General features: G+C 39.2%; 1 protein-coding gene across 1 annotated transcript in view; it reads right to left on the bottom strand.

The window, feature by feature from the left end:
- The window catches only part of si:dkey-240h12.4 (death-associated protein kinase 2), a 114,698-nt gene that overhangs the window by 11,150 nt on the left and 87,011 nt on the right, over nucleotides 1–16,537 (bottom strand). The window contains exons 9-10 of the mRNA XM_039766985.1: nucleotides 2,102–2,147; nucleotides 1,917–2,006 (exon numbers count right to left, since the gene is read on the bottom strand). Coding sequence (XP_039622919.1) covers nucleotides 1,917–2,006; nucleotides 2,102–2,147 — 136 coding nt within the window. The remainder of the gene's footprint in view (nucleotides 1–1,916; nucleotides 2,007–2,101; nucleotides 2,148–16,537) is intronic.

The following is a 16,537-nucleotide window of genomic DNA, read 5'->3' as shown; positions in this document are numbered from 1 at the left end:
GAATTTGAAACAAACCTGGATATTCCTTCTGTTGACAAGACCCACTGCACCAAATCATCTAGGATTAATCATAAATACAATAAGGAATCACTTAAGCACTTTTGTTTGTTAGAATGCCCAAAGTGGCCAGGCAGTGTTTTGTCACTGGGCTGGAGTTTTTATTTTTCCATTCTCCCTGGCCTCTGATCATAGTATCAAACTTATTGTTATAATCATTGGAGACTTAAAAAAAATTAATTTAGCAACTGAATCCAGAATTAAGGGCTATACCTATTACTTGTTTAGTTTTATTGTGTAAGTGCATATTTATTAATTTTTATTTATTGCTTATTCATTATATACTTATTAATTCCTAAGGTTTTTACTGTATTCAATATAATTAATAATACATATAAAATAATATTAAAGTGGTTTTAATTTCTCAAAACTATGGAGATGTTATTTATACTATGATGCTTAAAAACCTTACCATTCATGCAGTTTTTAACATTTCAACCCTCTTTTTATTTTATGAAATCTGTATTATTGCAGTGAAAGTACATTTAATGGAGTTATATGTTTTGTACATCATGGTACTGAGTATCTACACTGTTAACGGAGTATCAAAGCATTAGTTAATACTTAAAACTGTATCGGGGGTCACATTGTTTATGGCTCAGTTTCCTGAGTTTTTTGGCCAATGGTATGCTTATTTCTAGTTGATACAAATCTTATCATAATATGTATTATAAGGAATATGTATTTAAATGTTGTTAGTATAATTTTACAGATTTCTTGATTTTATAATTTTATACGTTATCAGACATACGCTACCAGTCAAAAGTCTCGACACACCAAGAAATTTTCATGGTTTTGATAAAAATTGATACCTTTTTTATTAGGATGCCAATATGTTTAAAAATACAGCCAAGACATTACGGGTGTTGCTAATGACTATTATTGCTGGACATTACTGATTTTTAATTTATTATTTACAGGACTGCAAAGTTCACCTTTCAGCAGCCATTTCCTCAGTGTCCTAATGGCAAACACCATTAGTTTATCCTTAACTAGTGATTTTAAATGATAACTGGTTATTAGAGGAACCCTTGAAACTACATTATCCCACCCATTTTCCAACCCGCTGAATCCAAACACTGGGTCACGGGGGTCTGCTGGAGCCAATCCCAGCCAACACAGGGCACAAGGCAGGAACCAATCCTGGGCAGGGTGCCAACCCACCGCAGGACAAAACTACATTATTTTTATTTTTTTTTTCCAGAATAAAAGGTTGTTCTGTTTGACAGATGGCCAAGAAACTGAAGATTTCATACAAAGGTGTCTATTGCCATTGTGAGAGAAGAGGGTGAATTGGATCTAACCAGGACAGAAAAACAAGAGGGAAGGCCCTGAAGCACAACTGCATAGAATAAATATACTATTTTCTGTAGTTTGAGAAGCAAATGCCTTACTGGTCCTCAGTTGGCTTCACCTTTAAATATGCACCAAAATACCAGTGTCATCTGCAACAGAGCAAAGACAATTGCAGGATGCTGGCCTTAGGGGTGGTGTTTTAAAGATAAACCCATATCTGAAACTGGCAAATAAGAAGAAAAGGTTAAAATGGGGGAAAACTCAAAAACAATGGATGACTGAAATCACATCCTATTTTCAGCATCCTGGATTCATCTTTTCTGTTTTGCAAATAACACTGTTAATGATGTGGCATGTATTTAAGGAAGAAACCAACTATGGACCTGTAAGGTGTTTGTTTCTCAAACTACACACACTGATGTCCTTATCTTCTTGTAAAGTTGTGCATCTGGGCCGTCCACCTCCTTTTCTATCCTTCTAGCTATCACCTTTACTAGATAGGGTCAATCTCCACACTGGAATAGATAAACAAAAGCATACATACTGAACATCTGACAGAATACCTTCCATTTCCTGCGGGCATTAAACTTTTTAAAATTCTTCATATTTATGGATGATCGACTTCGATGTGCAACTTGCTTCTTGTTCAAAGGCTATAAAAAGACAAAAAGAGAATCAGAATGAATTTCTTTGCCAGCCTAACCCACCATGATATAAGGCAAATATATATAAAAAAGAAACATTTTACCTTAATCCAGGGATGTATGAGACACTCTTCTGCCGTCATCCTCTCCCTGATGAAATGATGACACTGGTTATCATTCAATACAAAAATGTTTGAATAATACAAATCTGTGAATAATTACTTGTAGGCACTTTGTTTTAGTTCTTTTTCTCCCCTATCAGTACAATCTCCAACCCTCGTGACCATAACTTGAATGAAGTGGGTTTCAGAATGTTTTTTTTTTTCTTAAAAAGTACACTGTGGAAATCTGTCTTTGTCTAAACAATGTAAAGTCACACACTGCTCAAGTTCTTCCTTGTTCATTTTTTTTAGTAGCAGCAGAGAAATAAGTGAACTAAAACTGAGATATGATAGTAACAATTGAATATGAATTTCTGATTTATCTCCCTCCATTCTACATGTTTCTACATTCTTTACTAACAAATTATTTACCTTGAAGTAACTGTATATTTTGAGAAACATGTAATTTTCACAAAAATGATGAAAGTATTATTAATTTGTTGAATATTCTGTCTACTATTGTTAAATATATGCTGTTAACTTTAAGGAATTGTTCAGCAGCATGAAATAAGTCTTATAGAAGCGACAGTAGAAAATGCTTTTTCTATTTGCCATTTTTGGGTAAAGGCCCTTGATAGCCAGTCCATCCCATCTTCGCAAGATATTACAGGATAAAGCCCCAGATGGAACAAATGCCTGTAAAAGAGCACACACATGCATTGCAGTAGACTGTGGCTAGAAATACTATCCCCTGGAAATTCACATGGACACAGCCAGAAGTGACACTGTGTTCCAAGTGCTGCGACAGCACAATGACATGCCATTGTCTCACTGAAATGAATCCTACATGAAATTGAACAAACAAATCCACTTAATATATCTGCATCAAACATTATCAGAAACAGGTCCAGAATTACCCTGGAATCATTTTGGCATCCAAAGCATATTACACTGGAAACCCCATATCTGAATCCTTTTTTTTTTAAAACAGTAACATTAATTACTTCATGTTTGGGTTCTTTACTGAACTTCTGCTAACAATAAAGAATGCCTGACTGCCAGATTGAAAATACATATGGATATATAACAGAATTACTAAAGGCTATGTCACATTACAAATCTTTTTCAGCAATTTTCAATCATAAATTTAATTTACATAATCCTAGTGAGTCAGGGGCCAGTCGCACTGCACTACTGTGACCTCCTGTCATGTAGTGTGACATATCTAGTGTCTTTGCAGTCTAACTGGTGTGTGACTCACCCCAACAAAAAGTTGGATTTTATTTTGAGTTGTAAGGATGGGCTCTGTGTGCATGACACATGAGGGCAACCAATGAGTGCTCACAGAGAAGTACAATGCATATAACGTAGCAACCAGGAATAAGGAACATTGGTGTTTTGGACCTTGCAAACAGAAGAGAGGTTCAATTACCTTGTGTTTTACATACCACAACAGAATGGACCTGTAAACCCTTTGCATGGGCCCTGGCTTAAGTTAGCCTGCATGTTATCGGCTGTGAGAAGAAAGTGGAAAGCTTGCAGTACTTTGTCAATGTGAAATTGTGCTGGAAAGACAGCTCACAGTCACATAACTTGACATCCCAAGAGATTTGTAGTCATTTCTAATTGACAAGCTCGAGTTGCCAGATCTTACCAGAGATACTGCTAACATCAAGTTTAACATCCACTCTGACTAGAAGTCGTATAATGTGACATCAGCTTAAGATATGAAAACTGTTTTTAAAAATTGTGATGTGGGCACCCTGTGTACCACCATGACCCAGAACAAAAGTTACAAAAAAAAACTAAATTAAAATAATGTTTTTCATTAATACTACAAAAAATATAAAGGTAGTGCTAATCAAAGTGCCATTACAATAAACAGAAAAAAACTCAAGCTGATTTGTTGCACCTAGCTACGCAGGTGTGGGACCTCATCTTTGAAGTCAGATAGCTTTTCCACTTGTCCACTCCCTCCTGTTCTCACTTGAGATCTCTGGCAGCACTTCTTCCCTGCTAGATGTTGTCTGTCCCGACTAAACCCTTTCTTCAACAGGAGTGCGATCACTTTATTTTTCAGTTTAGAGTTATTGCCACCTTCAAGATGGGTGCCTCCAAAAAGAGCTGTGGCCTTTCCTCTTAAGCTACTTGTACTGGTTTCAGGCCTCCCCACAGGGCTAGACCTTGTAGGTGCTTCAAACTATTCCATGTGGAGACCTTGTTTTGTCATTTTATGATATGATGAAACTTTTGCATTAACCTCTGAAACAGTATGATGACCCTGGGGCATGCAAATGCACTTTTAAAGCTAAAGCCCTATATCAGTTATCTACTTTAGACCTTGGCTAAATATTTCACTTGTGTTTTTCTTTAATACAATATGGATCACCCCTGGTCTCTTTCTTGTTGACTTTCTGCCACCTTTCTATCTTTTAACCCTGATGTCATCTTGACAGCATGCACCCTTGTTAAATGATTATTAGTAAACTCGATTTATTTAATGAAAAATTTAAATGAAGCTAAATAACTTTTCTAAACCTTCTATAACCAATTCTGGCCTATTCCAACAACAGTGGCTCCAAGGCTGGAACTAGTTTTAGAAAGGAAAAGTCATTATTCCAAACAAACATAAACATTATTAAAAAATGTTGAACATTTCAGACAGCAGTACATTATACTAACAACATACCAGATATAAAAAGTATCCCTCTAATATGTCTTAGTAAAATTTCCCTTTCAGCTATTATACAGGGAATGGCAAAGAAAATTTAAAAGGTGAGATCAGTTTATGGTCTGTCCATTGATGGAGATTGTTATACAGGGACTCTGTTCCCATTGCTGCGCTGTGGTGGTGGTTTGTGTTGGCTGTGGCAATTACCAATATTAGTGGGGTTTCCCCTACACTGCTTTCTACCATTGCAGAGAGCACTTGTCCACTCATTCTAATTCTCCTGATGGAAAACATACAAGAATATGACATTCCACCAAGTGACAAATGTATGCTGCCAACAGCTACTGCTATTTTGACGACTGGCCCAAGTATATGTTTGGTGAAGCTAGCTGTTGTGTACCACTTCAGCAGTGGTGTCAATGGCAGTGCTTTATAAATCAGTGTTAACTGAACCCACACTCTGATGGAGACCAATAATCTGAGGTGCTAACTACAGACACACAGGGTTGTGCCTTTTTGTATTTGATTTTGATAAGACTTCTTTTAATGAGATCATCAGTTTTTATTTTATATAGTTTATTTCAAAGCATGGAAGAAGGTTATATTTAAGAATATTAAAAGTGACAAAAATTGAACACATTAATAAGGCATTCTGGATTGAACTGAAAAAGCCACTTTTCTGAACAAGCTTATGAATTGCCAGGGTCCTGGACATTGAACCGATCAATAACCCAGCACGGCAAAGAACACTGTAAAGAGTGAAATATCAAATTGAGTGTAAGTTCAAGGACAGTGGAAGTTTTACTTGAATGTTGTCCACAGGTTAGAAAAAGTAGCAAAATTCCACAATAGACAAAGTCAGTGACTTCAACACCATACAATAAATGTAACAAAGTGTATATACAAGCAACAAGCAAGCAGTTTTCTATACAAGTGCTTTTTGACTGGCCTTATGACCTGTAGATAAAACTATCTCTGGGTGTGTTGTATTAGGGCAAGTGCTAGTTGTCCTGAATGGAGGGAGAAAATTCACTGTTCGTTGGAAAATGGAAGAGTTCTTTAATAATACTGTTTGTCTCACTAAGTCAGCATGTGTTATATACAACACGTGATGAACAAAATGGGACCCTGCTTTAGTAATACACTGGTTTGACCTCACTACCCTGTGCAGTGATCTGTAGTCCTAAACTGAACAGTTGCCATACCAGGATGAAACTAAGCCAGGAGAGACAGTTTCAAACTTGTAAAACTATGAATGACAATTTGAAAAGTAAGAGAGTGAGAACAGATGGGTCTTCAGCCTTGATTTGAACTTTATTACAGTCTGTTTGTACTGAGTGCAACCATCTTTGGATGGAAAACCAGTCCACAGCAGGGCCCACTCACACGCATCCATCTTGAACGAGTTAGAGTCATTCAACGGGCAGACTCCATACAAGGATAAGTCCAAGAAATGAAGTTGTAAGTTTGTAAAGTTGTTAACATTAACTACTGCACTACCATGTATCCACTTTTATTACAAAATCATTTCAAAGATAAAATTAAATACTGTATATAATATTAAGCATAATACTCTAATCTATACTAATAAAAGGCAAAGCCCTCACTAACTCACTCACTCACTCACTCATCACTAATTCTCCAACTACCCGTGTAGGTAGAAGGCTGAAATTTGGCAGGCTCATTCCTTATAGCTTACTTACAAAAGTTGGGCAGGTTTCATTTCGAAATTCTGCGTGTAATGGTCATAACTGGAACCTATTTTTTTGTCCTTATACTATAATAGACCTGCTCGATGCCTGCCCATATAAGGCCGTCCGTCAGCGGCAATCCAATAGAAACACTGCCGCTAAATATTCACGGGTGAAGGACTGTGCTTATGCAGTGTAAAAGCTGGCCCCGGCACAGAGAGACGAACAACATTTTTGTACCCAACACACTGTTTATTTACACTATTTACACAAATATAAAAGTCACGTGCACTCACACAACCCCAGTGCCCCTGGCACTGAATCCTCCAAAGTCCAGGGCCCACAGTCTGTGCCTTGCTTCCTGGCCGCCTCCTGTCCTCTCTCCAGCTCCGTCAACACTGCCTCCCGACTTCCACTGCTGACTGGAGGGAGGCGGCCCCTTTTATGGGAACCCGGATGGGTTCCAGCTGCTTCCCGACACTTAACGGTGGCCATACCCCTGTGTGGCGGAAGTGCCGGGCTCCCGGTATAAACAGGCACTGGGGCGCCGCCTGGCGGTGGCCACGGGTCCCTACAGGGCTGGGCTTCAAAGCCCCTACCGAGGCCCCTGCATAACCAGGACGGACGCCCCACTCGATCTGGAGGAGGCACACGCCTCCTCTGGTCCTCCAAGCGCCCCGCCGGGCTCCAGCCCCGGCCGAGGACCACACGGGATAAACCGGCATCGGGGCGCCGCCTGGCGGTGACCACGGGCCCCTACAGGGTAGGGCTTCCATGCCCTCGACCCGTGGCTCCCAACAGAACCAGGACGGACGCCCCCTCGCGGTCTGGAGGAGGCACAAGCCCTCCTCACGTCCTCCTGGGGACCACAGCAGACAAAGATGAGATGGTCAGGGTGGTGTTTGGCACAAACTCAGCGAAACTGCGAGAGAAACTTTTAAGTGCCGGGTCTTAGCTAACATTAAATACAGCCGTGGACATCGCACGAGATGTCACCAGCACAGCTGGGAAACTTCGATGCATGTACACCGAGCGGCTCACATGAAATGACGCAGTGCACAGACAAAAAGCAACAGTTCCAAAGAGTGCTGAACAAAAACCGAATTACACAATTGAGAAGGCAGCAAAAAAATATGAAGCGTGTGATACATACAAGCATATTCATAAGTACAGCTACTGCAGAAACAAAGCACACGGTGGAAAAAGTCAATGCCCCGCTAAAGGAAGACAGTGTAAAAAAAAACCCGTGCATGCAGTGTGCCAGATCTTAGATAAAGAGGAAGACGAGCTGTTTATTGATGCAGTAAGAAACGAATCAATGAATGAAACCTTTTATCTTTACAACGATTGACAAACACGGAATGTAACTTGAACACAACACATCCTACAAATACGAGCCTGATTGAAAGAAATAATGATAATCAAATCCTTGATGACAGCAACACTCATAACATTCACAAAACAATTACTGTATATTGACAATCTGTTCCCTTTTCTTTTTCATAACTTCTTTAACACACTACTTCTCCGCTGCGAAACGCGGGTGTATATATATATATACCCCGATCTACATACTCTCAAATATACAAACCACACCGCAGTGGTACAATGGTAGAGGCTTCGTCTCTAGCTCCAAGGTTCGATTCCCAAGAGGAGGTGCACTGAGCTTCCCGATTCATTTTACCCTCGCATCCCCTTGGTTTGAGACGTATGAAAAAATATGTGGTTAACGCAGAAAGACAGATCACCAATTGAAGCTTTATAAATAATGGATACAAAGCGCGTTCCTAAGACTGATCGGAGGAAAATTTCATTTCAAAAGACTACCTGACGGAAGCCATGATAAAAGCGTGGTTTTGTGCAAACTGAAAAGCAAGCAAAATTAGATGCATTACAGAAAGCGGACTTTGTGGCTCTTACTGGAGATCATTGGACTTCCGTGACCGTTAGTAATTCTGATTACATCTAATTACAAAATGTTCAATGATCACACTGTTTTAGCCTAATGTACAAAATAATTTTGGCTAAGGTTACTCAGAGCTTAAAGATTAAGCTGGTCAAATTACCTTTTATGTTTCTGACTTATTTTTTTAAGAAGAAAAACTGCACTTTATGTTGAAATTTTGGTTATTATTATTTAAAGACAATACCATTCTGAAAATGTACTTAAAGTACTTAAAATACCACTTTATTTTTAAGTCTGCCCAATTTTAGCCAAGGATGATATTTTTGTTTCTGTTTTGAATTGAAATGCAGTTTAAAAGCATTTTTTTTAGAAATTTAAAGAGCTTGAGTTTACAATATTCATGTCCATGTCTATTATTTGATTCTGTCGCCCACTAAAACCCTTTTAAATTAAAAAAAAACATTTGCAATTTGGGGCAAATTTTCATGTGTGATTACATACGATTAATCAAGATTAATTATTACACAGCCTCTAATTAATTAGATTAATTTTTTTAATCGAGTCCCACCCCTAATATATATGTAGATATATTTATGTAGATTTGTATATATATATGTGTATATACAGTATATATGTAGATATGTATATGTATATATATGTGTGTGTGTGTATATCTATATGTATATATGTATATATATATATATATATATATATATATGTGTGTGTGCATATATATGTTTATACACTCAGCTAAAGGATTATTAAGAACACCATACTAATACGGTGTTTGACCCCCTTTCGCCTTCAGAACTGCCTTAATTCTACGTGGCATTGATTCAACAAGGTGCTGAAAGCATTCTTTAGAAATGTTGGCCCATATTGACAGGACAGCATCTTGCAGTTGATGGAGATTTGTAGGATGCACATCCAGGGCATGAAGCTCCCGTTCCACCACATCCCAAAGATGCTCTATTGGGTTGAGATCTGGTGACTGTGGGGGCCATTTTAGTACAGTGAACTCATTGTCATGTTCAAGAAACCAATTTGAAATGATTCGAGCTTTGTGACATGGTGCATTATCCTGCTGGAAGTAGCCATCAGAGGATGGGTACATGGTGGTCATGAAGGGATGGACATGGTAAGAAACAATGCTCAGGTAGCCCGTGGCATTTAAACGATGCCCAGTTGGCACTAAGGGGCCTAAAGTGTGCCAAGAAAACATCCCCCACACCATTACACCACCACCACCACCAGCCTGCACAGTGGTAACAAGGCATGATGGATCCATGTTCTCATTCTGTTTACGCCAAATTCTGACTCTACCATTTGAATGTCTCAACAGAAATCGAGACTCATCAGACCAGGCAACATTTTTCCAGTCTTCAACTGTCCAATTTTGGTGAGCTTGTGCAAATTGTAGCCTCTTTTTCCTATTTGTAGTGGAGATGAGCGGTACCCAGTGGGGTCTTCTGCTGTTGTAGCCCATCCGCCTCAAGGTTGTGCGTGTTGCGGCTTCACAAATGCTTTGCTGCATACCTCAGTTGTAACGAGTGGTTATTTCAGTCAAAGTTGCTCTTCTATCAGCTTGAATCAGTCGGCCCATTCTCCTCTGACCTCTAGCATCAACAAGGCATTTTCGCCCACAGGACTGCCGCATACTGGATGTTTTTCCCTTTTCACACCATTCTTTGTAAACCCTAGAAATGGTTGTGTGTGAAAATCCCAGTAACTGAGTAGATTGTGAAATACTCAGACCGGCCCGTCTGGCAACAACAACCATGCCACGCTCAAAATGGCTTAAATCACCTTTCTTTCCCATTCTGATATTCAGTTTGGAGTTCAGGAGATTGTCTTGATCAGGACCACACCCCTAAATGCATTGAAGCAACTACCATGTGATTGGTTGATTAGTGTCACACACGTGTGCATGGGAAGCAGCTGAAGGGCTTAGAAAATACTGTTTATACATCTGCCCAGGGGGGGGCGGGGTGCACTGACGCTCTTTCTGAGTTCTCTGCAGGTCTTCCCCGGGAAATCCCACCAGGAGCCGCCATTTCCAGGAAGGACACATCACTTCCGGTTCCGGCCCCAAGAATGAGGTCACTTCCGTTGCGCCCCAAGGATGATGTCACTTCCAGTTCCGGCCCAGAGGACGACATCATTTCCGCCCTCTGTGCTATAAAGCTCACTGCCTTTGCTTAGGCAGGCAGTTCTGTTTTGGACTCTGTTGTGTAACAACTGTTTAACAATGCCTCAAAGACTTTTGCAGCCGGGAAACCGCATTAAACGGGTGGCTGCCCCAAACCTTTCTACGTCTCTGGTCTCCTCTTCTTACATTAGATAATTAAATTAAAATAATCCTTTAGGTGAGTGTATGTGTGTGTGTATATATATATATATATATATATATATAAATATATATATATATATATATATGCCAGCAACACTCATGACAATGACAACACAATTACATTGTCACTCATGTTACGTTATACTTAAAATGTTTCCTTTTCTTTTCATTAACTTTAACACACTACTTCTCCAAGTAAGCGGCATTTTGCTAGTATATATATATATGTATATATATATATATATATATATATATATATATATATATATGACAGCAACACTCATCATTTGCAACAGTGACAAAACAATTACATTGACAATCATATTACGTTATTTTCAAAATGTTTCCTTTTCTTTTTCATTACTTCTTTAACACACTACTTCTCCACTGCGAAGCCTGGGTATTTTGCTATTACATATATAAATATTACATAGCGTAATACTGCTGCCACACAGTGTGGATAGGAAGACATGAACATTAGGTTAATCTGTGACAGGATCCTTGGTATTTGTTAGTTTATTGTAGGAATTCAAATGGTTCCTGTTTTGATTTTCTTGTATAAAAGGGAGTCTTTTAAACCATGGATTTTGGTGGTCACATCCATTTTTCACTTACTTGTTTAGTTTGTTTGTAATTATTTATTGTACAGTTTTTGCCATCATTTTCTTTATTTATCGGTAGCACTATTTTCAACTCCTGATGCTAGGATAGTGTCTACATTGGTAGGAGTGTGTCATCTGAGTCTGTGAAATGTCAGTCACTATGTGAAGGGTTAAAAGTTGTTTCCGTAGCCGAGTACACAGATTCCCAAAAACATCCTTGTTGCTGCTTTGAGTAAATACTATTTTTGATTGACCAGTTTAGAACGTACCTTTTTCTGACAACAATGCACTTTGCTTTGTTTTTGACCTTGCCTCTTATCTTGGTTGCCTAATAAATCATATTTTTAAACAAAACAGTCTGCAACTTGAAATTCATCCAATATGCATTGCAATTATTTTTTGCACAGGTTTGTGCTCTGATGTGATGCCATACAGGATTGGATTCAATTCGTCCTGGGACAGATTCCATCTTAACATGACTGCAAGGGGAAAAAGAGTAGACAAATTCTACATATAGATATTAGATGTTATTATTGTGCATTTACTTTTCATGGTGTTGCTATTGCTCAGATAACAGATTTTGGTTGGCCATGGGGCAAGTTGAAGTTCTTAATAAATATTTTCTTCATTTTTTTATTATTATTACCAATAGTTTCCTTATTATTACCGGCACTAGTCTATTGTTTATGTTGCATACCTTCCCAAACTCTACTTCAAAATCATCCTTAAGCTTTTCTGCCTCTTTTTCAACAATGATTGTATCATTTTGCACAGCTAAATTGATAAGTAGGCAACATTTTTCTTTGTTGCTGTGCAGCACTATATTCAGTTAATCACACAATATGGGACATTCTCATAATAATAATAGTAATTAATGCTATGTGGAAGATCAGCCCTGACACATACAGATACATGGACTCAGAAGTCCTGAAAGCACACACGTTTTTTATTTATCTCCAATCTTCAGCACAACACAATGCACAAAATCACAATGATCAGTCCTTTCTCTTCCTCTCTCTTTCTTTATTGCCACCTCCACTCCTGTCTTGCAAGCTCTGTCCTCTGCCTCCCAACTCCAGCTCTCCGAATGAAGTGAGGCGGCCTCTTTTATACTGCACCCGGGAGTGCTCCAAGTACTCCCTGATCAACTTCCAGCAGTGCTGCATGGGAATTCAGCTCCTCTTCTGGCAGCACTTCTGGGTGTGGCGGAAGTGCTGCAGTCCAATGCTTCGGGGCTGTCTAGGCACCCACTGTCAGTGGCCATGGGCCCCAGCAGGGTTGAACTTCTAAGCCCCAATGCAACCCAGGGGGGCTGCCCTCTCATGTCCCAGGGGAGGTACTACTGTTGACATGTCCTCTCCCCCGGTCCTCTTCTCAGAAGAGCGTCCCAACTGGGCAAGGACCCCAACCATCTGTCACAACTATTAATTTAAATAGCACCTTTCCCATGCTCAAAGCGTTCTGTTCAGTTGAGCAGGACCTATGCCTTGGTGCTCCTGTACTGATCTTTGAAGAATTGCCCATCTAGTGAATAGTACCTAAAAATCTCTATCTTCACTTTCTTAGTGTTGGTCGTGCACTGACGTTTTGTGCTGTAAACTTCAGTTTCAGTCATTTTACTCTTTCACTTTCTTGTGCCAGGACTACCTGTTTTCTGTTTTATCTGCATATATTTTACGTGCACAATTTCACCATCTAAGAGTAGCTCTGATGCCTAGATAAGCAGTATAGTATCAGAAACCATACCCTGATTAAAATCAGCTAATAAACATTTGGAAGCCTGACAAGTTTCTTGTTGGCATGCACACAGGTTTGACTAGATCCGCTTTCAGGCTTTATCTCCGCATCTCGTGAAGTCAAATCTAGTTTGTCACCAGACAGTAAACAGCTACTAAGGAAGTCAAAACTTCAGACATTTAAAACTGTGGTGTTAAATGGGTCTGCCTGAAGAAGAATGTGCATCATTAGCAATCAGAAAGCTTGCCCTAGGTACTGTAAGTGAGTTTCATTTACATTATGCTTATACCATTGGCAAACAGAATCATTAGATTACTGGGGAAACATTTTCTTCAAATTTACATTAGTATAAATGTGCATTATGGGGATGCAAAGGTGTGCAGAAGATACCCAATATATGTAGCACATTAAGGGGATGAGACATAATGGCTAGTTTTTAATATTTCTACCATAGGAACACTGGGTTTGGATGCCATCTCTATGTTTTTTGTTTTTTACATTTTCACTATTTCTGCCTGGGTTTGGTTCCTTCTGGGTACTCTGCTTTTTTATATATCCCAAACATGTTTGTGTGACAGGGAGAAAATTCCAGCAATTTTGTTATTTAACTCTCCTTTATTATTGATAAAACACTTTGCAACAGTTACTCCAAAACTGTTTTCTTCACATATGTTAGAAAGGGAAACCAAAATGAACATGTGTCACAGGATGCTGAGGGCCAGACCCAGCCGGGATGCCTAGAAGGACGGGGAGGCAGTCAGTATGCCCCCTGGGCCGCGAAGGGGCAACCGCCCTGGATAAGCAGGGGACCACAGAGATGGAGCAAGGAGGCATAAACCTGTGGGGGCCCGTGGCTTCCACCAAGGGGTGTCCCAAGTCTCCTAAAGCCCGGGACCTCTGTACTTCCACCACACTTGGGAAGGTGGGGGAAGATCCTTCCAGCGACACCCAGAGTGCTTCCAGGTGCTCATGTGGCACTTCCACCACACCAGGAAGTGCCACCGGAAGAACGTCATCAAGCACCTAGAGCACGTCCAGGTGACTATAAAAGGGGCCGCCTTCCTACAATCGTGGAGCTAGAGTCGGGAGCTGGAGCAGGACGAAGCTCCAGTGACAGGAGGAAGAAAGGCGGCCCACAGACATTTAAAGGCCCGGCTGTAAGGGTGTTTGGTGCTGGAGCACTGTGTGTGGTGCAGGACTGTTTAATACTTGCAAATATTGTAAATAAACTGTGTGTGGCATTGATATCAGGTGTCTGTCTCTCTGTGCTCGGGCTGACTTTCACAAAATGAAACATAAAACACACGTGATAAAGAGCTTACTCTTGCCGTCAGACATCTCCAAGATGCAGCTACAGTGGAGCCCTGTCAATTTATTGACCCCAAACACATGACTTTTAAATACTAAAATGTAACCAATCCATTAACACAATAACACAGGTGTGATCTGTCATTTGACCTGAGACCTTTTTATAGCAGAAATAAGAGGCTAATCTAAACATATGTAGTTAATTTTTAACATTAATCATAATTCTTTCTAACTTTATTTTTTAAACATTCAGTAAATATTTTGTATTGGTCACTATATGCATAATGCAGCTATTCCAGTAGTTGTCTAATTGTCAGTAAAATTTAAATGTCAACTAGCCAAAATGCATGTAAACCAAATATTCCAAACTCAACATTAGTTTTACTTTAAGCTAGGAAGTTATGAAGACTCCCTGTAAATTAGTCATGCCAGCATATCATCAAATACAATCTTTTTTTTTTTTTTTGTAAACTAGATAACATCTTAAATGTTAGTTAGATTTACCTGTTAGGCAACAAATTGTGAAAGGCATTCTTGTATTGTAATCTGAGCAATGAAAACAAATCATATATAGGTAGGATAAGTCAATGTCACAACTTCTAATCAAAGGGTATGTCAAACTTGACAACTGAATTGCTCATCTTGTTGCAGAAGCATGTCAATTTACGTGACTAAAAATCTCTGGGGATGTCAGATTACCTGACTGTGTGACAATTTTCCAGCTCAGTTTCACATTTGCAAAGAATTGTATGCTCAGCCCTTTTTCTGACAACCAATAATATGCTGGTTGATGAAGCTTCTGCTGTACGAAGGGTTTACAGGTATGTGAGTTCAGCCATAATCTCTACCCTTTTTCTTTATGCCATTCTGTCATGATATGTAAAACACAAGACATCAGACAGACAAGACTCTTTTCTGTTGAGGTCCAAAACACCTGTATTCCTTATTGCATGTGACTTCGTTATATGCACTGATCTTCCGGGAGGGCACTCATTGGTTGTCAGCCTTTATGCACACAAAGCCCTCCTGTGCAAATAAAGATAAAATTAAATCTGGGTGAGTTATGAACTAGCAGGCCAAAGTCACTGGATATGTTACAGTACACCACTGGCAGTCATACGAGTCTGTGACTGAAAATCACTGGAAATGTTGTATAACAATGAGAACTACCAAAAAACTATTTAATATACTGTATACACAAACACACTAAGAAAGAAGTAACCTCCGCCAATTAAGCCTTAAGCATAAATTGAGGCTCAACTTACATGAAGAAGATCAAAACTGATGCCACATACCTTTGCCACAAATTACATGCAGCAGGCTTTTACAGAGAAAATTCCCCAAAAACAAAGCATATGGCATGTATACATGTGAATAGTTGACCATGACTACTGGTGAGCCATTTCCTATGCCAAGAAATTATGCCAGAATTCATGGGCCCATCAAACAAAGTACATATTTCTTTTTAAGACACATGAATAATGTATTGCAAGGAGAAAGCTACAGAAGACAATATTTAGTGAACAGGAACTTTCAGAAACTGGCTGGTAAAGTGGTTCTTGGAATGAAATGTCAGGTTCTGTTTCTCACATGCCTCTGGTTACTTACTTCCACATTCGCTATTGCAAGCTTATGTAAGAAAACCTCAAGTGAGAGCAGACATTTATACTGTCAGTTTATTCTCACTACAACACAAGGAAGTAAGAAAAAAGGAAAAATTGCACTACAAACTTATGGCCTTCTGCATTGTGTTTAGATCTTAAATGGGCCTAGTCCTTTATGCCAGCTGCCCAGCTGTATTTTGCATGGCATACATTAAAAACAAGTTTATTTCAAACTAATTCAAAAATGAATTATTGAGGGCTCATATATTTATTGCTGGAGTTCTACGATCTACCTAAATACACATCAGCTTTTAAACACAGCTTGATTAGATGTAGTATAGTTTAAATTTCAGGACATTTTAAGTACAGTTTGACTCTGGAGGGGTAAATTGAGTTAATTAGCATACTGAAAGGCCTCATTCATTACACAAAATATCAGATCTCCTCATATAAAATGGCTTGTGCTGCTTAAGGTTATATCACATTAGATTAATTTTTTTAGAGATTTTCAGTTGTAGCATTTATTTACATAATTGTAGTCAGTCGGTGGCAGTCAGCAGCACGCTCCTG

This window comes from Polypterus senegalus, chromosome 1 (genome assembly GCF_016835505.1).
Source record: "Polypterus senegalus isolate Bchr_013 chromosome 1, ASM1683550v1, whole genome shotgun sequence".
Taxonomy (NCBI): domain Eukaryota; kingdom Metazoa; phylum Chordata; class Cladistia; order Polypteriformes; family Polypteridae; genus Polypterus; species Polypterus senegalus.
Note: the sequence above shows the minus strand (reverse complement) of the source record. Positions and strands in the feature narration are given on the sequence as shown.